The sequence below is a fragment of the Gorilla gorilla genome, chromosome 12, assembly GCF_029281585.2.
Source record: "Gorilla gorilla gorilla isolate KB3781 chromosome 12, NHGRI_mGorGor1-v2.1_pri, whole genome shotgun sequence".
Classification (NCBI taxonomy): domain Eukaryota; kingdom Metazoa; phylum Chordata; class Mammalia; order Primates; family Hominidae; genus Gorilla; species Gorilla gorilla.
Window position 1 is genome coordinate 101,223,026 of NC_073236.2, and position 24,944 is coordinate 101,247,969.

Consider the following 24,944-nt stretch of genomic DNA (forward strand, 5'->3'; position numbering starts at 1 on the left):
TACCAGAAATGTTAGGGGGAGGCAGAAGGAATGTGATCATTTTGTCCACAGCAAGTAGTTAGCTTCAGTTGGATGGAGACTTTAAGGAAACAAAGCGGAGCAAACGTTATTGCCCTTTTTTGGTGCACTTAAGCGGTTTTAATGACTTAGATGTTTTTTAAACATTTAACACATGAATTGTGATTAATTCTGCAAACTTTAACAGAATTACGAAACTGTACACATATATCCTACTATTAGGTTAAAAGGGTTTTTACCTTACCTTTTAAAAATAAGACGCACATTAGAAGCCCTTTATAGCTGTTTGAATTTTTAAATTAAAAAAAAAAAGGCTGGTCAGTCACCCAGCGTTGCAGTTTCCAGTTACCAGGATGTGAGAGCAAACTTTGCAACACATTTAAAAAAGGAACTTTTTCTCTCAGTCTTGTTACGGTGTTAGCTGTTACTTTAGATTTTTGTGCCGAGCTATTTGAAATACTCAAAATGTAACTTGGAAGTGTGAATAAAGGAAATGCATTTTTTCTTAGGAAGTTTCAGTTCAAAGCCAACTCTGTTGTGGAAATTGGAAACAGGAATATTGTAACTGATATTTCGATGTATTCGATCAGTGTACCTCGTTGCTAGAAATCTTGCTTGGGTTTTTGTGCAGCATCATGAAATGTCTTCAGGCATTTTGGAAAGATACTTAAATCAGATTATAAAAATTTGTTTTTGAAAACAGATAAAGCATTAAATCAATAGTATTATTTTGGATGTTGGGAAGAAAATAACATATAATTAATGTATCCAAAGCGAAGTGTGTGGAGCGGTGGAAATGGCACTGAGTAGGGCTTGGGGATGGTCAAGAGTCTAGTCTTAGCATACAATTTTTGTGTGTTTTTTTTTTTTTTTTTTTTTTTTTTGAGAGAGTCTCACTCTATGGCCCGGGGCTGGAGTGCAGCAGCTCGTGATCACGGCTCACTGCAGCCTTGATCTCCGTGGCTCAAGCGATCCTCCTACCTCAGCCTCCTGGGTTGCTGGGACTGGAAGCCTGCATCACCACGCCGGGCAAATTTTTTTTTTTCTGTATTTTGTAGAGAAGGGGTTTCACCATATTGCCAAAGCTAGTCTCTTAACTCCTGGGCTCAAGAGATCCACCTGACTTGGCCTCCCAAAGTGCTGGGATTACAGCCGTGAGCCACCGCACCTGGTCTTAGCATACATTTGCGTGAGTCTGAGAAAGTCAGTTTACTACTCTGAGTGCTCTTAGTCTGTAAAATATGAAGGTTGAAACACGTGCCTTTTTTACCCGAAGCTATAGTTAAGTGATTAACGTAATGCTAATGCTGCTTTTAAGTTACCCAGGCGGGAACTGATATTAGCAGATTGAGGTATAAATTTTAATTTTTTTGTTTATCTTACTGCTGATATGTTTCCTAGGAAAGGGTGAATTGTTTTCACTTAACAGTAAAACCATTATTGTACTATGAAATCTGATGAAGCCTTGTTTATCTTGTTTTTAAATGTTTTTCATGTAATTTTTGGTACTATTTTGAGATCATGGCAGCTATGGAAACCTGTACATAATAAAATTCTATTATTAGGATAGACGTTCCCTGGATAGAAGTTTACTGTCTTGTGCTTCTTCGTTCACATGTTTGGTAATTCATTGTAACCGAAAAGGGTTTTGCACAACTTCAGTGGTCCTTCAGCCCAGAGAAGAAATACCTTTGTGGTCAGACTGTTAAAGTAAATGCAGATTAGGTACAATGATGGCATTCTTTTCAACTCTAGTTGGAAGTTTGTAAAGTGCAAAGTAAGCCTTTGAAGATTTACATTGCTTGGTTTTTTATGATTAACCTTGAGTGCTTTGATAATATATTGACTACATTTAAAGAGGAAAATGAGTATTTAAGAAAAACATAGTGGTTCTACAAAGGCTCTTAACTTAAAAATGAATGGATAATCGTGAGTGATCTTATGTTGAAGGTACAAGGAGAAATAAGAGAAGAGTTAGTACTTTGGATATGAGAAATAAAACACCCTTCAAATTTGTGTCTTCTGGTACCTTTTTTTAATAGAGCAAAAAACTCCTAGGGTTTTTCACATTCACTGAGCTGCATTGTTGAATAAGGCTTGATTATAGAGGTTCCTGCCACATATTATACAGTTACTTTTTTCTTGTGGAGTAGTGTTCTTAAATTTAATAGGCATGACCTTCAAGATCATATTAAGTTTCTATATCTTCTTTTAAGAAGGCAGCTTGACTTGGAAATATTAAGGCTTCACTTGGGAAAACCACTTGAGAAATTGGGATGGAGTGCTAATTTATTTTGGAGATTTTGAAGTTTTTCTGTTTTCTGCTAGTGAATAAACAGGCAAATCAAAGATTATTAAGTGGTTTGCTGATGAAGTGAAATATTTGTTTCTCAACTTTTAGTAAATAGACGTGAAAGATGGCAAAATGCCAAGATAAAATTGTTGCTCCTAGGATTTCCAAACAAAGGATTATACGGCACATTGAAAATCCAGTTTGAATTCAGGATACACTATTCTGTTATACTTGCACAATGTAAATTACTGATGATAGCAATATTACTGTGATCTATTAGATGTATATGGGTTGGGAGATGGGATGAGGTCACTTAGCTCTCATAGGAGAAGTTTAGAAGACTGTGTAGTAACTACTTCATGGAAATAAAGTAGTTAAAGGATGTGTGCCCCAGAGTTAAGTGCCAGAGCCTGAGGCTTGCATAGCAGTAGTGTCTTGTGTCTCCTCCAGCAAAGCTGTTCTAGTAGAGTGAGGATTTTTAGGCCTAGTTTGGGGAAAGAAATGAAAAGTAGTAGGTTTTACCATCTTTTGGTTTTAGACTGTTTCTTCATGTTAGTATGTTACGGTGAAAAGAGCTGTTCATAGAGCCAGTAGCACAATCAAGGCAAGTGTATTGGCTCTGCTTACAAACTTTTTCACTTAACCCCTCTGGAACTCAGTGATCTCTAGCCTCATTTAAAACACGATAATTGAGCTTCTACCATATGTCAGGTGATGGGGCTATAATAGTGAAAAAATATTACATATCTAAAAATCTGTGGTTCTATGTCATATATTGCTTTTTTTGTCTCCATGAAATGGAACACAACTTTCAAGGCTTACAGCCACAGCAACAACTCAGATGAGCTTAAGGAAAACAAAAAGGGAGCAGGGTAGAAGATTTATTGGCCCATGTAACTGGGAAAGCCAAATTGTGACACTGGTTTTAGGAATGGCTGGATCCAGGGATTTGGATGATGTCATAGGGACTTGATTCTCTTTCCATGTTTCAATTCTCCTTTTCTCTGTATAGTGGTAAAGCTAGGCTGACATTCTTATAGCTAGCAGCTAAAGAGCATCCTCTCTTTCCCAGCCCGTATTATCCCTTCTTATCAAGCATTTTTGATCTTCCCCTCTTCCCCCATCTAATTAATCACCAGGCCACCTCTGAGGTTGAGGAGGCATGACTGTGTGATTGAAAATACCAATGTATAATAATAATACGGAGTTGTTTTGTTTTGTTTTTATGTTTTTATTTTTAAGCAGAACGGGTAAGGAATTCTGGGTAGGCAAAACCAAATGATTTCTGTTACATGAGCAAAAAAAAAAAAGTTTGTTTTTTAAAAAGTTACTTGACTCGACCGGGCACGGTGGCTCACGCCTGTAATCCCAGCACTTTGGGAGGCTGAGGCAGGTGGATCATGAGGTTAGGAGTTCAAGACCAGCCTGGCCAAGATGGTGAAACCTCGTCTCTACTAAAAATACAAAAAATTAGCCGGGTGTGGTGGCACACGCCTGTAATCCCAGCTACTCTGGAGGCTGAGGCAGAGAATTGCTAAACCTGGAGGGGCGACAGTTGCAGTGAGCTGAGATCGTGCCACTGCACTCCAGCCTGGGCGACAGAGCGAGACTCCGTCTCAAAAAAAAAAAAATAAAAAAAGTTACTTGACTCATATGGCCATAATTTTACATCTTTGCTCTGTTATGTGATCAAATGTACCTAAAAACTTTGGATAGGAAAGTTAGTTTTCCTATGTTTTAGATGTGCTTCTTTACAAAGAGAAAAAGACCAAGAGACATAAGTATTTAATTTAGTAGGGAAAAAATGTGATTAAACATTGCGTGGGTTAAAATGATATTTACAGCTGCCCGTTAAAACTTTGTCCTTTGGTCTATATTAAGTGTCCAGAGTAAGATAGGGGATAGTTTTGTGTCTGGAAATACTGTACTCATTCTTGGGACTACATTGATAAATTTCAATGTATCCAGAAAGCTTACCAGAATGGAGAAGGCACTAGAAATTGCATCATAAAAGGAGTGACAGAAGAACCTGGAGGATATTTCGCCTGAAGAGTAAACTTAGGTGTGACTTAGTAAATCATTACAAATATCGGTAATTGAAAGATTATGTAAAAGAGGGAAATGTGGATGAGGTAGGATGTGCTAACTAATGTTTATTGAACCTTTGTTTATACTGTACTGAGCTTTTCTTCTCTTCAGTAGAGTTTAGTCCTTAATATGCAGTAGTCAAAATTAGCATTTAAAGTTAGTATTTGCTGTGAAGAGGGAGTTGTGAAAAAATAAAAAATAAAATATTGTATTATTAAGAGTTTGTCCCTGAAATGGCCTTTGAAGGGCTGAGAATTTGAAATGTCTGTAAGTAGACTGGTCTAGAGCCTGTAGTAGAGACCAAATAATGCTGCCATTACAGTTAACCCAATTGACCTAAAGAAGAGATTATGTAAGTTTGTAAAGTGCATGTATGTTGCAAGCATGCCTTCTTTTTCTGGGTACGCAGCTGGGGTATTGTTTCTAGTCTGGTAAGCAATAGATACAGAAAGGAGAGAGCCTAGGTTACTAAACATCTGAAATGGAAATAACTTGGGCTCCTGTATGAGGAAGGATTAAAAAAAGGACTCCTTAAGCTGGAGAAGACATGACCACAATATTAATATATTGATGGGGGGTAAAAACAAAACTGATTTATTCGCCAGTTTAGGAGTCAAGATTCATAGTATGATGCTTAAAAGAGGTTATTTTAGAGTAGGTAAAATAATCTCTACAGGCGGGGGCGGTGGCTCACAGCTGTAATCCCAACACTTCGGGAGGCTGAGGCAGGTGGATCACTTGAGGCCAAGAGTTCAAGACCAGCCTGGCCAAAATGGTGAAACCCTGTCTCTATTAAAACCACAAAAATTAGCCAGGTGTGGTGGTGCATGCTTGTGGTCCCAGCTAGTCGGGAGGCTGAGGCAGGAGAACTGCTTGAACCCAGGAGACAGAGGTTTGCAGTGAGACCTCGCGCCACTGCACTCCAGCCTGGGTGACAGAGCAAGACTCTGTCTCAAAAAAAAGAGAGAAGTCTCTACAAATGACACCAGATGTCTTGTCACCAGTATATAGTACAGGTAAAGAAGTGATTTAAGAACAGTATGAGTACTTTGGGGGAAAAGGGGGAAAACGAAGCTCAGGAGAGGATGATGGTAGACAAATAGTTTGGAAAGATATCTTTGATACATTGGTTTTATATTTGGAAACAGCCATAGGTTTTTTTTTTTTTATCACTACAGAAAGAATGAGAAAATTGTGTCTTAAAGAAAAGGGGACCTAATTTAAAAATAGAAATATCAAGGTAAATAAACTTATGAATGGCAGATTCATTGAGTGGGAATAAGGGAAATACAAGGGGGGTGAGGGGTATGTTTTCTGCCTTGAGGTTGAAATAATCGTTATCTTCCCCTAATTACCATACTGAGTATATTTAACATTGTCCACCCTTTTTTTTTTTTTTTTTTTTTTTTTTTGAGATGGAGTCTCGCTCTGTCGCCCAGGCTGGAGTGCAGTGGCGCAATCTCAGCTCACTGCAAGCTCTGCCTCCCGGGTTCGCGCCATTCTCCTGCCTCAGCCTTCCAAGTAGCTGGGACTACAGGTGCCCGCCACCACGCCCGGCTAATTTTTGTATTTTTAGTAGAGATGTGGTTTCACCATGTTGGCCAGGCTGATCTCAAACTCCTGTCCTCAGGTATTCGCCTGCCTTGGCCTCCCAAAGTGCTGGCATTACAGGCGTGAGCCACTGCGCCCGGCCCACATTGTCCAGCTTTTAAGTGATGACTGTGGTTTCAATTTATTCCACTTAGGAAATATAATTAAATAATAATATGTTAAAATGAGTTTTTTTTGAGAGATTTAAAAATCGATTGTATAATCCGTTTCTTTGTAAGAAGACCAATTTGAAAAATAGTTACATTTTTTAGCACTATACTCATGATAGTGGTTACCTATAATGGGAAGGGAAGGGGGTAGTAAGAAGAGATGTGATCAATTTATTGTTTCGTGTTTTTTTTCTTTTCTTTTCTTTCTTTCTTTTTTTTTTTTTTAGACAAGTTCTTGCTCGTCACCCAGGCTGGAGTGGCACGATCTTGGCTCACTGCAACCTCCACCTCCTGGGTTCAAGCAGTCCTTCCACCTCAGCCTCCTGAGTAGCTGGGACTACAGGTGTACCCCACCACACCCAGCTAATGTTTGTTTTTTTTGCTAGAGACGGGGTTTTGCCATGTTGCCCAGGCTAGTCTCGAACTCCTGAGCCTCGAACTCCTGAGCCCGCCTCTGCCTCCCAGAGTGCTAGGATTACAGGCGTGAGCCACCACGCCTGGCCAATAATGTTTTATTTATTAAATTGGATGGTGGGTTCATGGGTATTTCTTTTTTTTGAGATGGAGGCTCTGTTGCCCAGGCTGGAGTGCAATGATGTGATCTCAGTTCACTGCAACCTTTGCCTCCTTGGTTTAAGCAATTCTCTTGCCTCAGCTTCCTGAGTAGCTACAGATGTGCACCACCACGCCCAGCTCATTTTTGTAATTTTAGTAGAGATGGGGTTTTATGTTGGCCAGGCTGATCTCGAACTCCTGACCTCAGGTGATTTGCCTGTGTCAGCCTCCCAAAGTGCTGGGATTACAGGCATGAGCCACTGTGCCTGGCCGTGGGTATTTTTAATAAAGTTCTTTATACCTTTTTTCAGGCTTTAAATATTATAAAATAATTTTGCAACTTTTTATTATATAAAATGTTCAACTTACGTATATTCTTCACTTAGATTCAGCAGTTTTTAGCTTTTTGCTGTGTAGGGTTTTTTCTCTACATCTGCATATCTATATTTATATACATACTTTTTCCCCCTATACTATTTTCCCCTAAACTACTTGAAAGTAAATTTCAAACATCATGACATTTCATGCCTAAATATCTCCACGTTCCTAAGAATAAGGGTGTTCTTTTACATAACCATTACTATTTTCTTACTAAAGACAGTGATAATTAATTCTATTATGTTAACCTAATATCCTGTCTGTATTCAAATTTCTCTAGTTGTCCCTAATACGTGTTTGATAGTAGTTTTAACTATTGTCTAATAAAGGCTCACATACAGCAGTTGGTTTTTTTGTTTGTTTTTTGTTTTTTGGTTTTTTTTTGAGATGGAGTCTTGCTCTGTCACCCAGGCTGGAGTGCAGTGGCGCAGTCTCGGCTCACTGCAAGCTCTGCCTCCTGGGTTCACGCTATTCTCCTGCCTCAGCCTCCAGAGTAGCTGGTACTACAGGCACCTGCCACCATGCCCGGCTAATTTTTTTGTATTTTTAGTAGAGACGGGGTTTCACCGTGTTAGCCAGGGTGGTTTCGAACTCCTGACCTTGTGATCTACCTGGCTTCGCCTCCCATAGTGGTGGGATTGCAGGCGTAAGCCACTGTGCCCGGCCAGCATTTAGGTTTTTTTTTTTTTTTTTTGAGACGGAGTCTCACTCCGTCGCCCAGTCTGGAGTGCAGTGGCACGATCTCGGCTCACTGCAACCTGTGCCTCCTGGGTTCAAGCAATTCTCTGCCTCAGCCTCCCGTGTAGGTGGAATTACAGGCGTCCTCCACCACACCAGAGACAGAGTTTCACCATCTTGGCCAGGCTGGTCTGGAACTCCTGACCTTGTGATCCACCTGCTTCAGCCTCCCAAAGTGCTGGATTACAGGCATGAACCACCACGCCTGGCCCAGCATTTGGTTGCTGTGTCTCTTAGTCTCCATATAGAATCTTCCCTCCACTGGTTTTTGATACTAACTTTTTGAAGAGTTCAGGCCAATACAGTTTTCTGTTGTCCTTTTATTTTACCTTTGCCACCTGATTTCTAAGAATGAACTGAAATGATTCTCTTAATTATATCTTGCAGTTTATTATTTTCTAATTATTTTGAGAGTAAAACTTGTTATACTTTAAATACATGCTGTGTTTGGCGGGTAGGTATTATTTAGAGCTCTTCCTGCTTTATTCATTTCCAGTTATATTTAAGAATGTAATGATGATATATGCACATTTGATTGTTGAATTTCATCTAGACAGAGTCTCATTGTTAATGTTGCTTAAGAAAGTGTTGATTTACTTAGGGTATAGTCAGAATGATTCATTTCAAACTTAGTGGCATGTAAGGGATATCTGTTTAACCATAGGAAAGACGGAGCATAAGCAATTCAAATAAATTCCAAGGATAGAATTAGTATTGGCAAAGGACTGAGTTTATTTTTTGGATTTGACAGTAGCCTGAGTAGTTCTGTGGTTACTTTATATATTTAAATCAGTTCCTTTCTTTCAGTTGTGACATAAATTTTTACTGGCAGGGCACTCCATTTGTTATATTTTCCTAACAGTCTTTATAATAAAGAAAAATTGGTGAGTCATTTAAAATAGCCTTAAAGAGATTTAATTTTCTTAAAACAATTGTTAAATTTTAATGGTAAAATAGTGCTTTCAGATTAGTCTTGTTATAGGAGAAAAAAACTTTAAAAAATTTCTTTTTGTATAGACAGGGATGTACACTGTGGAAGTCATTTCTGAAGTTACGATGCAAGAGAAGTGCCTGATGGCATTTGTAAATACAGATCTTTGTCTTAATGGAACTTGAATAAGTAAATGAAAGCTATTTGCATTTTCAAAGTAATTCGTACAGATACTACATTTAAAAATAAACTTTAAGAACATATTCTTACATTTTGAAACATCCTGCCTGGCATACTCGAAGATACACAATATTCCGTAGATGCCCAGGAGGGCTTGCATTTTTGAGTAGTTCTTATTCATCCCCCTGCCTTGCAAAGATGGTACCCTTGTATAAATTTAAGTTGTCATGTGTTTAATGAATTAATACTGCTAAGTGAGTATCTTCAAGTTATAGTGGGACTAGATAACCAATTAAACAAGAACAAAAGATGATACAAATCTACTACGTTACAGGAAAGATAAGTATATTATCTTCATGTTGAGGAAAAATTTTTGATTGGAACTTTTTGTTCATTTGTACTAGTTGAGATTTTGATTTTATGGAGGTAACACAACTAATGAGTATCAAATGTACTTCCAGTTGTAACATGCCCTATGTATCTGCTAAATTTTCTTTCTGAGATTTTCTTGAAGTTGAAATGTTATTAAATAACATCTTTGTACTTCTTACTGAGATAGAATGCTCCCTTTTTAGAAATTAAAAATTTTAAAACATTTATTTTATTCTCATATCCTTTTGCTAACTTGTGAATTGCGATTTGGTTTGGGATTAAAAAAAATGTTTACTTTTTAAGCAGGTTTGAATTTACTGAAAGATGCAATTCAACTTAGACTTAAATTTTTTTTGTTTTTTTTGAGATGGAGTCTCACTCTGTCGCCCAGGCTGGAGTGCAGTGGCGCGATCTCGGCTCACTGCAACCTCCACCTCCCGGATTCAAGCCATTCTTCTGCCTCAGCCTCCAGAGTAGCTGGGACTACAGACACGTGCCACCATGCCTGGCTAATTTTTCTATTTTTAGTAGAGATGGGGTTTCACCATGTTGGCCAGGCTGGTCTCGAACTCCTGACCTCAAATGACCCTCCCACCTTGACCTCCCAAAGTGCAGGGATTACAGGCGTGAGCCACCGCGTTCGGCCTTAGACTTAAAAATTTTTTAACTAGAAATTATTTTCTCTTGCTAGGAGGCAGGTGGAAGTCATCATAAAGTTTCTGTTTCACCCGTCGTCCATGTTCGAGGACTCTGTGAATCTGTGGTGGAAGCAGACCTCGTGGAAGCGCTGGAAAAATTTGGGACAATATGGTAAGGATGATAGGGACTTCATGTAGATTGAAAACAGTGTGGTAGAATAATCCTTGCTTGCTTGTTACAAGCCTTGATGTTTAGCATAGTAAATATTGTTTGTATATATAAACAAAGTAGTATCTATTGTTTGCCTATGACTGTATTTCTTTGGAACGTTTTAAGCCTACTATTTTTAACCTTCCTGGGTGATGCATGAGTGTATTTTTGTGGAGCTATGATCACTTCTCACTCCCCAGCAAAGTTGTGTAAAGAAATTATGTGTGCTTTTCATCTGATTTTCAAATGAGTCCTTGAGTCCTATTCAAACACTCTTTAAACCATTGAGTTGATTACATGCTTCATCTTCAGAGTTTCAAGTAGTGATGCTTAAATATTGATTTTTTTGTTGTTCTTGATTTTGGAATATTTAGGAGTTAATTGGCAACTAAAAGTAAGCAGATTAAGGGTAGACATTATTTGTTTAGGTGCATATTGCTGTGAGTTCTTTTTTTCATGTGCATATTGCTGAGTTCTTTTTATTTTTTGAGACAGGGTCTCTCTCTGTTGCCCAAGCTGTAGTGTAGTGGCACATTGATGGCTCACTGGAGCCTCCACCTCCTGAGCCCAGGTTATCCTCCCATTTTATCCTCCCTAATAGCTGGGACTATAGATGCATGTCACTATGCCTGGGTAATTTAAAAAAATTTTTTGTAGAGATGAGGGATCTCTTAACATTGCCCCAGCTGCTGTTCTGGGCTCAAGCTATCCTCCCACCTCAGCCTCCAGAAGTGCTGGGATTATAGGCTCTGTGAGTTCTTAATGCAAATCATGAGCAATATTTTATCCTAGTTTGTCTTCCTTTTGTGCCTTGTATTCACACAGGCTCCCCCTGTCTCTTCCCACAGCTGGTGTATACTTAAGAATATTAACTTAAGTGAAAACATAATTAGAAAAGTGAATCTGCTGCCAAAAATAGACACTTAAAAATTCTAAATTATTTTTGGAGTATGCCCAGCTGTTGTTCTTTTCTTAGTATAGATAATCTAGCGTTGATTTTATTATTTTTTCTTGATGAATATGTTTAGAGTTTTTGTTACAGCTATCGAAGACACAGATCAAGTTGAAGTATATAAATAGAAGAGAAATTTCAGTGTGTTTTCTGAGATACTTACCCTTACTGCTTCAATTTTATAAAAATTCATGTTAAGTATTTGAGTATTGAGAGGAAAATGCATAGATAATGAGGTAGTGATCAGAGATGTCCAGCAGAGGGTATCCAGCAGAAATGGATTATTTCTTCAAAGGAATAGTAGTATTAGGTGATAACTTCCATCGTGGCATAATTTTATTTTCTTGGGTGACCTCATTGAGAGGTAAATGACTTGGCAAACACGTTAACCTTGGATGTACAAATTGAGAATCCACATGGGCATAGTGAAGTTTGTATGTTGAAAGTGTATCACTAAGTTGATTATATCAATTCTCAGTCATTTGGAGTGGATATTGGAATTAAATCTGCGTGGAGAGTTACATATTAAGTAGACAGACTCCTTAGACCTTTAGTCTTGCTGTTGACAGTAGACTACCCCAGTCTCTATAAGGACCTTCTAATGATTATATAAGTGTCACATTGTCCTATGGAATTATAAAGAGGTGGGTGTCTGTGGTTTATTTTTCCTCTATTCTTGTATATTTAGGGCTTTACAATTTATTTTCTTAGGCAGATGTCAGAAAACAAGTTGATGAGCAAATATAAATGGAAACTTTGGGAAGCAGTAACTATTTTGATGTTAATTAGTACCATGACATGAAGGTTAGGAATTAAAGAAATAGAACTATTTTAAGTTAGTAATTTGAATTACTCCTGGTGACCTTTGCATTTTTAGACTCTAAAATTGTGATTTGATACTTAGTCTCTGGTAAAGTCTACCGTATGTGAATGTCATTCAGTTAATTTGCGTCATTTTGCCCTCAAGATTGGTAGTTATGTGGATAGAAAAGTCTGAAATAATTGGAACAAATTAGTGTGTAATTAAGAGCTTAATTGGCATAAATAGGTGTAATAGGAGTTTCAGTTGTATGAAATGAACTTGCATAAGAGGTGGCTGCTATTAAGGCTGAAAGAACCTTGAACAGCTTCCAATAGAAATTTTGCTTCAAAATGTTACAGTTTGGAAACTTTCCCTTTATTTAATGGAATGTGTGGGATTATAAACAGTACAGAAACTGCTTATATTAAAATGGTGAATCACCAAGTTCAGTATGTAGTAAGCTTATATATAAAAACTAGATGCATAGGTAAGAAGCTCAGAGGAAAATATAACAAGATACTAAAAATGGTTGTGTTGTGTCAGGATAAAATTGCTTGTATTTTTAAACTTTTGTTATTTTTCTATACTGTATGCATTATAATCAAGAGTATAAGAGTATTTAAAATATATGTTGTATTTCTTTTTCCCCTTCTCTCCCATTAAAGGAGATATTAGGAAATGATTAGTTTTACAATACAACATTTGGGAGGACACAGTTTGTGCACTAAATCTGTTGTCTTCTCCTATGTTTTTATTTAGAAATTAGTAAAGATTTTTAAATTGATGGAGTTAAAAGCATTGATCCTACCATGTCCCTTAGCTTTTTTGTTTCTTTAGCCTTTTCTCTCTTTGATCTCCCACTCTTTCTCGTATTAATACCTTTTTTTTTTATTTTTTTGAACTCCTGGGCTCAAGCAATCTTCCCACTTTCAGCTTCCTGAGTAGCTGGGACTATAGGCACAAGCCACCACACCTGGTTTCATATGAGTGCGTTTTAAAGATTTTCAAAAAACAATTTAAGCACATGCTAAAATGTCTGTAACATTTTAGTTTTTTTATATTGAATATTGGCAGTAAAAAGGAAAATAAAACATTTTAATTTTTTCTTTATCTTCATTGATGCTACTTTTCTGGGTAACCTTCACTTTTAAGTTGTGCTTTTAGCTCACCCTTTTTTTTTTTTTTTTTTTGAGACGGAGTTTCACTCTGTCACCCAAGCTGGTGCAGTGGCACGATCTTGGCTCACTGCAACCTCTGCCCTCCAAGTTCAAGCGATTCTCCTGCCTCAGCCTCCCAAGTAGCTGGGATTACAGGCGCCTGCCACCGTGCCTGGCTAATTTTTTGTATTTTTAGTAGAGACAGGGTTTCACCATCTTGGCCAGGCTGGCCTTGAACTCCTGACCTTGTGATCCACCCACCTCCGCCTCCCAAAGTGCTGGGATTACAGGCATGAGCCACCGTGCCTAGCCAGCTCACTTATTTTAATCACAGAAAGCAAATTTACTAAGTCTATAACAGGCCAATAAATAATTTACTTCTGTACCTGTATTAGTTTGTTGTTACATTGCTATATTGCTATAAAGACGTATTTGAGAGTGGGTAATTTATAAAGAAAAGAGGTTTAATTGGCTCACGGTTCTGCAGGCTATACAGTCTTCTGCTTCTGGGGTGGCCTCAGAAAACTTAGAATCATGGCAAAAGGTGAAGGGGAAGTACGCACATCTTTACCTAGCCAGCAGGAGAGAGAGAGAGAAAAAAAGAGAGAAGGAGAGAGAGCGCGCACACAAAGGGGCAGGTGTCACACACTGTCAAACAACCAGATCTTGTGAGAACTCTGTCAGGAGACAGCGCTAGGGGGATAGTGCTAAGCCATTAGAAACCACCCCCATGAGCCAATCACCTCCTACTAGGCCCCACTTCCTACACCGGCGATCACAATTCAGTACGAGGTTTGGATGGGGACACAGAGCCAAACCATATCAGTACCTTTATAATTTTCTGTTTTCATGCGGCGTTATTAGCGTAATAACATAAACTTAGTAATACATTTAGATATTAAACCAACTTTTTTGTTTTGTGAAAGAAGATTTTTTCTTCTTGAATTTCTTTAGCATAGACCTGATACCAGCATTTTCTATTTTTCATGTGCAAGACTTTAGAACTTCAGTGAAGCGTCTGTGTTTCTAAAAGGAATGTCTCCTGGGATTTATATCTTGCACTTTTAAATTCAACACCTTGTTTTTGTACTTCTTTAATTTTGAATGATACGGGTGGGGAAAACTAATAAGTCCCCTAGATTAACAAATATGTGCTAGGCTCTGTTTCTAGCTTCTGAGGACAGAAAGATGAATGAGGCACGATATGTTAAAAAATAATAATAATACAGTAATAGTTACCTTTTATTGAGGGTGTACAATGTGCAAGGCAATCCGCTTAGAGTTTGTATGTAGTAACTCTAATCTTGACAATTCTCCGAGTTTTATAAATGAGGAAGCTGACATTTATTATAATAATAATTTGCCAGGCTGTAAGGTGATCTGTTTCTTTCTTGTTAATACTGTACCATTTGTTAGTTTCCATAGTGTAGCAGTAGGTCCTGGATGCCTGATTGAGAAACAGTGATGTCATTGAGTACCGGACCCGACATTTCTTTGGCCTTCTGCTATTACGAAAACCACTTAATTGTATTTTAAAGCATTTTTAAGGTTCTTGTTCCTGTGAATAGAGGACATGCTTCCCCCATTGTGATCCAGGTGCTGTGATTTCTGTCTTCAACTCTTCCTTCCTTTCTTATTCTTCATTTCCTGTATTAAAATATATCTTTTTAATTCTTCATTTCCTGTATTAAAATATATCTCCTCCAAAAAGAACGTACTGTATTATATTTTGGGGTTTTTTTGGCTGCTTCGTTTGTCTCTCTAGTAAAGAATATACTTTGAAAAGTAAACATCTTACCCTCCTGCTCATAGACACTCATGATTGCCGTATTCTAATGAATATTTTTTATGGATGGTTAGTATTAAAATGTTTTGGAGGAGATTATTTATATGAACTTTGGAACTTTGGTCAGTCTGTGGTTGCTTCCATTTATATTTATCTCTGTTTTAAAAGTATAGTCAGTTCTTAGCTATTAGTATGGATGTTTATTCAAGAAAATTCAAGAGAGGTAGTAGTTTCTGCTGTTAAGTAGGGATTCTGTCTGCCAACCTTCTGTTGAGTTTGATCTGCGTTGGTGTCTGTGTCTTTGAAATTTTCTAATACTGCTTCGGAGTAGCACCCCAAAGAATAAACTGGGTTGTCTTGTTAGTAACTAAAAACAGATAATTGTTTTTGAGGAGGTCATGAGGTAGATAAACTTATCACTGGGAGATAAGCTTTCATATGTGTACATCTACCTGTTGTACCACAGTTCTTCGGATGATTTAAGAGTTGACTTACCTCATGCCTATAATCCCAGCACTTTGGGAGGCCGAGGTGGGCAGATCACAAGGTCAGGAGATCGAGACCATCCTGGCTAACATGGGGAAACCCTGTCTCTACTGAAAGTATAAAAAATTAGCCGGGCCTGGTGGCGGGCACCTGTAGTCCCAGATACTAAGGAGGCTGAGGCAGGAGAATGGCGTGAGCCCGGGAGGCAGAGCTTGCAGTGAGCCTAGATCGCGCCACTGCACTCCAGCCTGGGCGACAGAGAAAGACTCCGTCTCAAAAAAGAAAAAAAAGTTGACTTACATTGGACACAGGTAGTGAAGAATACTGTGGGATTTGTCACATTTTTATTAAAGTCTGCTTTTACTTAATTGAGGACAAATAATGTTAACGGAACTTGCTGTGTTTGTGTGTTTCCTCCTTTTCTCCCTTTTCAGCTATGTGATGATGATGCCATTTAAACGACAGGCTCTAGTGGAATTTGAAAACATAGATAGTGCCAAAGAATGTGTGACATTTGCTGCAGATGAACCCGTGTACATTGCTGGTCAACAGGCTTTTTTCAACTATTCTACAAGCAAAAGGATCACTCGGCCAGGAAATACTGATGATCCATCAGGAGGCAACAAAGTTCTTCTGCTCTCAATTCAGAATCCGCTTTATCCAATTACAGTGGTATGTGTTTTAGTATGACAAATGAAATTAAAAGTGATTTTGCAATTTGCCTCCAGAGTGACTGATCTGTAGTTTTTTCATTGCCATCTAGATACTAGAAAATAGTTTTTTTAATTTTGAAAATTAATCTTAACAAGTTTAATGAACAAAGAAAAAATGCTGAGCACTATAGTTAAAAAGATAAGCACAGTTGTCATAATTAAATAGGCACATTGAAATTTTTAATGTATAATCAGTACCAGTTCTGTTTTCGATAATAAGGAATTATAGACAGACTTGTTTGAAATCGTTCAAAAAATCTCTGTCACGCATATGCCAGCATATATATAAGAGCATCTACTAGGTAGTGACAGAATCCCATGTTATGGTAAGATGCACATATCATTATGAACTATTTTGCAATAGCTTGTTAAAAATCTGTCTTTGATTTACTTTAAATTCCCTGCTTCTTTACTCTTTTGAAAAGTGTTATTGGTAGAAGTTTTAAAAAGGATTTGTTTCCAGAACTAGTTTTCTTCCTACTCACATGCTGTTTCATAATAAGCTAGTAACACAGACACTTAATTTTTGTAATGAATAGAGGAACATCACAGTAAGGGAAACTTCAGTTGGTATCATATGTAGTCTGGGCATATGGTATTGGGACATAAACTTAAAGCATAAGATATTCTTTAGATTTAATTAGACATTTTGTATTTTAAATATAGACTTATTAATATATAGTAATATATTTATAATATTCGGTGTTGGGAAAACATATAACTAATCTAGTGTAGGTACTCTGTTTTTTGTTATATCTCTGGTGTGTAACAATGCATCTGTGTAAATTATAGATGCTCAAGAAATTTCTTGATAGTTGAATAATTACTTCTAAGTAGGTATTTAGATTCTTAGATGACTCAGGCGTCTTGTTTAGTGACATGTAACTGTATGGTCTTCCTTGGGTCTTTTCTTTATGGCCATTGTCCCTTGAAAAATGAGTACCAGAGTTGTTCTAATATTATTTCTTAATACATATTTATTACTATAACACAAGTGATTATAATATTAAACATTTCAGTGTCACATTTGGAAAAAATATTCATTGATTATAGTTTTGGTTTATTAATTTTATATCATCAGAAGTTATTTTAGTCACCTGTTAAGAAAATAAAAATTGAGGATTCATTTAGGAGATAAAATAGGTGACAGTGCTTTCCAAATGTTCCATTGGAACTTCTTTAATGTGGGTGTATTGTGTAGGTGAAGAAATACCTTAAGATCTATTAAAGTATAATAATTTTAGGCCAGCATGGTGGCTCATACCTATAATCTTAGTACTTTAGGAGACTGAGGTAGTAGGATCCCTTGAGCTCAGGAGTTTGAGACAGCCTGGACAACATAGTGAGACTCTGTCTCTACAGAAAATGAAAAAATTAACCTTGTGTGGTGGTGCATGCCTTGAAGTCTCAGCTACTCGGGAGGCTGAGGCGGGAGATCGTTTCAGCCTGGGAAGTCAGGGCTGTAGGGAACTGTGATCGTGCCACTGCACTCTAGCCTAGGCAACAGTGTGAGACCCTGTCTCAAAAAAAAAGTAATAATTTAAAAAATTAATTTTATTAATCAATAGAAATGACATCTTGACAGTTGATGGTTTTTAGGTAAAATAAAACGAAGTATAGCTTTAATGTTTTTTCAGATGTAAAGTGTGAAGAAATCTTTTTCTTTTCCTTCATAGGATGTTTTATATACTGTATGCAACCCTGTTGGCAAAGTGCAACGTATTGTTATATTCAAGAGAAATGGGATACAAGCAATGGTTGAATATCCTTTATTTGTAAATTTTTATTGATGTGTAATTCATACGGATCTTATTTTTTCTGGCTTAAGCATTTCTAGACAAGTGGTGTTTACTTTGTCCTCTCACAAAAATCTACGTGACTTAGATTTAAAAAATGAAACTGCAGTACTCGTAGGGAATTTTACTATTTATGATAAGAATAACTTGCTACCAGAAAGCAATCTAGTGCTTCCTTTTTACGCTGTTAAATAACACTATTTGAAGATATGTACACTTGTACTATTTTGGAATTTATCCTAAGTGAACTTTACTGACTCCCTCTTAAAGTAGTTTGGAAGTACCAAAACTTTAGAGTCAGTAAAATCTTACCTTTTTTTATTGAACCTTTAAAATGGTAATGGTTTATGTAAAAACTTCTTTATGTTAAATTTGTCACACGTTGAGTAAGAAGAGCAAGTTACAAAATAGTATAGATAATACACTTTCCCCCAAGCTGGACCCATCTTAAATAATAATAATAAAGAGAAAACCCCAACCTACGTGTGCATGTGTATGCATAGAAGAAGGTAGGGATATACAGCAAACTCTTTAATAGTGCTTACTTCCGGCAAGGGACTTATGTTTTTATCTTTGTTTTTTTACCTTATATACCTTTGTGATTTTATTTTTTTAAGATTATGGACTTAAGTAATTTTTTTAAAAACTGATAAAATTTTAGATAGAGTATTATAAAACTCTGCCTTCTCAGAAATATGTAAAAATCATGTATTTGTTTTGTATTACTTTGGCTCTTTGTAATGTTTTTCTTAAAGAGTAAAATCTTTTCTGTTTCAAGGTTGCAAGTTGTCCTTTGCTAGGGAATGGGACCATGCTCCATTATCTCCTCTGCTTTCCGATTTATAAAGTACTAATGATGACCTAAAAGAATTAAGATAGATAGTTTGGTTGTATTATGTTTTCTTTGGTGCCCTTGATTTTTTTTTTTTTTTTTTTTTAAGACGGAGTTTCGCTTGTTGTTGCCCAGGGTGGTCAAGTGATTCCCCTGTCTCAGCCTCCCAAGTAGCTGGGATGACAGGCACCTGCCACCACACCCAGCTAATTTTTGTATTTTTAGTAGAGATGGGGCTTCACCATGTTGGCCAGGCTGGTCTCGAACTCCTGAGCTCAGGCTGTTCACCTGGTTCAGCCTCCCAAAGTGCTGGGATTACAGGCATGAGCAACTGTGCCCAGCCACCCTTGATCTTAAAAATAAATTCTCCTGGCCAGGCGCAGTGACTCACGTCTGTGATCCCAGCACTTTGGGAGGCCGAGGCGGGCGGATCACGAAGTCAAGAGATCGAGACAATCCTGGTCAACATGGTGAAACCCCGTATCTACTAAAAAAATTAAAAATTAGCCGGGTGCGGTGGCACACACCTGTAGTCCCAGCTACTTGGGAGGCTGAGGCAGGAGAATTGCTTGAACCCGGGAGGTGAAGGTTGCATTGAGCCCAGGTCGCGCCACTGCACTCCAGCCTGGTGATAGAGCAAGACTCCGTCTCAAAAACAAAACAAAACAAAACAAAAAATTCTCTTAAAATTCATCCTGAAATTGGTAAAACATTTCCAGAAGTAAAAGAGCTACTTCTGATTATTTTCAATCGTGTCCTTTGGGAGTGAATAATGATTAAGTATCAGATACCTTAAACCGAATTTCCTTAATAGAGCTTATGTTTGAATCAGTCCTTTGTGCCCAGAAAGCTAAAGCAGCACTCAATGGAGCTGATATATATGCTGGATGTTGCACACTAAAAATTGAATATGCACGGGTAAATATTTTTTCAACACCCTACCCAAGAAATATTTATGCTTTGGATATACAGTTTGAACTTACATTATTTTCAATCTTAACAGCCAACTCGTCTAAATGTTATTAGGAATGACAATGACAGTTGGGACTACACTAAACCATATTTGGGAAGACGAGGTAGGTATTTTATACATTTTAGAATGTACTTAATCTGCTGACAAATTCTTATATGCAGTTAGATTCTTTTTTCCTGAGATGAGCTAGTTAATTCAAATGAAAACCTTGTTGATGAATGCTTTTGTTGCAAAAGGCCATGTAATGCTGGAAAATAACCTTGAACATTAGTGCCCCCTACTGGTATGTACTGAGCTATTTATATTTAGTTCAACAAGGAGCCCACACATTCAGGCACGCCCGCAGTTCAAGGACTTGCATTTCTCCAAGCAGCTCTCTCTCTTTGGAGGAGAGGAAACTGATTCAGAATATTTCTTACAAACTGCAAACTTGCACACTGCTTCTCTATGGAAAGGACTTTCCCCCAAGCTGGACGAGGCATTAAGAAGGATAGAGGACTCCAGCAGGCTGACTCTACACTTCATCATGCACAACATCGGCATCAGCAAAAAGCCCTCTGAAAAACTCAGACTCGCAATTCACCTTGACTGCATACTGCATGCACCATCACCCCAAGTTTTTAAAGGAGGACACTTAACAGTACTTCAGAATTGCATGGGATGAACACCATGATAGACTGTGCCCATTTATACAAGTTGTATGTATATATTGGTCTGATTTCCCTTAAGGTTTCAGTTGTAGAATTTAAGACTTTCCACTAACGGAAACTAGACTTCATCTGCAATGTTGTAAATCTTAATGCCCATTACTGTGACTGTTTGCAGCTTAGATTCAAATTGTTAATTGGCAAATAACCAGGACCAGTTTATTAACAGGTCTTGGGAATTGATAATGCTCAACCAATCCACACAGATAGTAAAAATAAAAGGATTAGAAAGGTGCACACTTGCTGCATTGTTTACTTTTTAAATTTTTTGTTTTTTTCTCAATTGTGGTCACTGAACAGAAATTCTAACATAATGAAAAGGTGCATTATACGTGAAAGACGTTCTTCTGTGTGGTTTGATTTTTGTAAAGTGGCTGTTTATAAGTTGTCACTTTTTGTAACAGTTTAAGGTTATCACTGTCAATTTGTGTAACTAGAAATTTTGACATTTCAAATGTAGGTGAAAGTAACATGTCTGTTCAAGATAGAATATCTTTAAACTTGATAAATCTGAAAATAAGAGCATTTCATTTGAGATGCATCTTCACCTATAAGTGCTAGATTTCATGAGGATAAATTTGACTGATAAAATTGTTCAACTAACTGTGTGGCAATTCTGGAATATACAAATTAAAATGTGGATCTTGTAAAAACAAGGGGGCTGCAGTATTGGCTACATCTTAACTACAATATCAGTGTTTGAACTACAGGTTGGAAAAGCTCAAGATGAGTATGTCTGTAAAAGTCAGTAACTAGAAAAAAATTTTATGGCATACAAAATACCTTGGGGAGTGGGTACTCTATAGTGCATGTACTCTAGCAAAAAGAAAAAGACAATGTGATGATTGATCTTTTGCATGTTTGCATATTTAGGACTTTTAGATGATTGGCTCCTTTAACTCTCAATTCCCAGGAAATCATCTTGCCTTATGCATGAAATTGCAAATAGGTTTGTTTTGTAATGCAGCTTTGGCTAGACCCCATGTTTTTCACTACGTATGGAAATCTGCTTGGCCTTGGGTTGGTACAGTTGATGTCAGTATTAGAAAGCACATCCTTAGCACTGAAACAACCAGACAACTGGTTGATGAGAAATGTCTCACTTCTGTCAATTTACAGTTATTGACCACTCGGTTTTGTTTTTTTAAAAAAATCTCATTTGAAATAGTTGTGGTTGCATTTTTCTCAGGGGCTCTTTAAACAGGTGTAGATAAGCTTATTTTAATAGTGTTTACATCTGTTCTTTTAAAAGGTCTGACGTTTACACAAAGCCAGCTGAGGTTAGTTCTTCATATAATTCTAGTCAGATAAGTTTAGAAATGTATAAGGTATATATGTGAATAGTGAAATATAATTAAAGCACGTAAAACGTTTTTAGTTTATGCTTTGAAGGAAAATTTTTTGTTTTCTAATTCCTTACAGATATTTGTCTTGCGAGACCATAACAGTTTATGTTTTTGTTTCTGTAGAGCTCTTAACTTGCACTCAAGTTGATAGCTATTGAAACTGTTAGGTTGCTATCCCCAAATAAAGACCTTCATAACATTTTTTTTTAACCAAAAAAAAAATAAAAGCTTTTTTAAAAACATACCCTCACTTTTTTCAAAGCCCTTTTCAGCTTGAATTACATTTTAGTGTAAAGAATCCCTAACCAGGACGCCAGGGAACCCCCCCCCAGAAATCTTAGAACCTGTAGTAGATAGGTGCATCTTTTTGGGGAGAATGTTCACAGCTTCCATCAGATCATTTGACTCTAGGAAAGCTTACCACTGTTTAGAAACTGATATATTTAGTGTTCAACTTTCTGCTCACTTCTGTTTTACAAAGTGACCTGTTACGCAGTGAATACTTCAAATGAAGTGAATTATTATTAATTTTTAAATTATTTTATTTTGTTTTATTATTATACTTTAAGTTTTAGGGTACATGGGCACAATGTGCAGGTTACATATGTATACATGTGACATGCTGGTGTGCTGTACCCATTAACTCGTCATTTAGAAGTGAATTATTAATGAGAATGTTTGGCTGAAAGATACCTTGGAAGATAATCTACTCTAACTCCTTCATTTATGAATGAAAATTGTTTCTGTGACTATACAGCAAATTAGTGGTTTAAGTTAGAATCATCTGATTCCCAACCCAGTTCTGTTTCCTTTATAGCACACTGTTAACTGTATCAATAAAACTGAGTCATGAAGACATTATGGTTGTGGTTTTAAGATTCCTAGGTCAGGTAAGGATTTGTATTTAGTGTTTGATGGCATATGCTTAAGCAGAGGAACATTAACAGAATGGATTAGTAGGCTAGATTGGCTCAAAAGGAGTGAGACTTGCATGATGAGAGACGTTAGAAGCCATGTGGTAGAAGGAACTGTGAATGTTAGGATTGAAGAAGAAATGACTTTGGGGAAATGGGGTCGGGGGGACAGTCATAATAACTTCTCGAGCATTTAGAAGAGGTTTTGGACAACGACTAAGTCTGTAAGGCCCTAAATGGGGTAGAATATGGGTAGAGGATCAATTTGTATACAGTATAAAAATTCATTTTCTCACAATTTAGGGCTATCTGGAAATCTTATTGGTTTTGGGTAAGCAGAAGCTAAATGGTCCCAACTTACAGAGATGATGTAAAGAGAATTTTTACATTGAATAAAAGTTAAACTAGATGGCCTCAGTCCCTTTCAATGCCACAATAACTTGGAATAGGTGATTAAAACTCTACTTCTCTAGACTGAAGTGAAAATTAAAGTATTTCTCATCTCCCATAAACCTCATTTGTTTAGGTGACTAAGGATATAGGTAAAGCCTCTCTGAATTTTCAAGGATTAGAATGACCAGAGTCTTAAGATACATATTTTTAAAAATCTTATTGGGCACTGTAATTTCATCAGCAAACTTTCTAAAAGTATTGTATAATGATTTTTAAAATTTACTAACATAGGAGGTGCTATTTTAGAAACTTATAATTTTTTTGTTGATGTCTCTAATTAGATTTGGGAAAATTGGCATGCCTTTTCTGAAAATGTAGCTAGAATAAAAATTATCCTTTAGAGTATTGTAGTATTCTCATCCAATAATGTAGCCCCCTTGGTTAGCTTTATCTTGGCATCTTTAAAGTTTGGGGTTGCTCATAGTCCTACCTGGTGTTATGGTCAATAGACAATGACCTATTCATGATATAATATGAGTCAGTGATGTGAACATTTTCAGCTCTCAAGTCAGGTGTTTGTAAATATGTGCATATACTTATAAAATACTCTGTGTTTACTGATTGTGAAACCATGTAATACAGGTTGTTGTTGGCTTATGCTGAAACTTCTTGAAAGAAGCCCACTTTGAAAATGTGTTGCTGTTGAAGCTAATAGTATGATTCAGGTACTGTCTTTCAAAAGTACTGCACTTAAAGCTTGTTTTAAAGACATGTATTGGTAAAAACTTCTGTACAGTGTCAAACTTCTAGCATTGTGTACATTCACTTTCTGAAAAGTATCCATTCTTCCTTAAATTTGAAAGTGTGATTGTATTTGGCATTTGCCAAAAAGATATATTCAAGTTAAGTGGAATTTGTTAGATGGAATTAATTTTTTACACTCTTGGTGTTGTGTTTAAATTGGATATGAATGGATGTTTAAAGTTAACCAGGAATCGTATTTCTTGTATGAATTGTTGTATTGGATGTTTTGAATGGGTGTTTCCCATCTGAGAACTCTGTTAAGTACTTGGGTCAAAATTGTTAAAACCATGTTTCTACTTTTGTGTCAGATAGAGGAAAGGGTCGCCAGAGACAAGCCATTTTGGGAGAACACCCTTCTTCGTTTAGACATGATGGCTATGGTAAGTTGTCAAGGTAGAAGGAAGGTAGTATAGATGAACTGTTTGACTTGCTGCATTTCTGATGAAGTATGGCACATTTCTTGTCTATTTTTCCTGCGTATCTGCCTTGGTTTATATGGGATCAGTCCCTTGTAATGTACTCCCAGGAGTTGTCCAAAATTTGTTTTCTTAGGATATTGATTAAAAAAAAAATCCTTGAGATAAGTGAGAGCTACTAGTTGGGGATTGAATACTTTTTTGCCATTATATTTTGGTTTGGTTTTGATTTTTAATGGGTTCTGGCTTGTAAGAGGACCAGAAAGAAGAATTATTGTTCAGTAAGTGTATTTTCTTTCATTCCAGCAATTAGGAACAAAGAGGAATTTTGAGTAATAAAGGCAGAAAGAATAGGGTATTTGTCAAAAAGGAAACATGCTTCTGGTTAGACTCACCTTATAGTTCTATAGCTGGTATTTTGGTTTCAGTTAAATTTGTTCATATTTATTCCCCTTTTAAAACTTCTCAGCTTTTACTGTTTGCTATGTTGATAAGATTATGGAACCTAGAATAATAATCTGCCCCAGGAAAAAATTAGGTAACGTTAGGTATCAAACTATTGTTCTTATAAGTAGAATCTTTTAACTAGCTGTAAATTGTTTGAAAATGTTCTTTAGTTTTTAGTGGTAGTTATTGACTCTACCTATTCTGTGCTTTAAAGTTGAAGCACAATACTATTAAAAGTGGCAGAAAATAGAATTAGCT

At 36.9% G+C, this 24,944-nt stretch overlaps 1 protein-coding gene across 4 annotated transcripts in view; it reads left to right on the forward strand.

Moving 5' to 3' along the window:
- Positions 1-24,944, forward strand: part of HNRNPLL (heterogeneous nuclear ribonucleoprotein L like) — a 39,774-nt gene that overhangs the window by 1,640 nt on the left and 13,190 nt on the right. For 2 of the 4 annotated variants that reach the window (XM_063695949.1, XM_063695950.1), the window contains 6 exons: positions 10,005-10,123; positions 15,780-16,017; positions 17,735-17,820; positions 19,508-19,604; positions 19,690-19,762; positions 24,132-24,203. In XM_063695949.1, the coding sequence (XP_063552019.1) occupies positions 10,005-10,123; positions 15,780-16,017; positions 17,735-17,820; positions 19,508-19,604; positions 19,690-19,762; positions 24,132-24,203 (685 nt within the window). The remainder of the gene's footprint in view (positions 1-10,004; positions 10,124-15,779; positions 16,018-17,734; positions 17,821-19,507; positions 19,605-19,689; positions 19,763-24,131; positions 24,204-24,944) is intronic. The other 2 variants (XM_063695952.1, XM_063695951.1) reach the window with 1 other exon arrangement.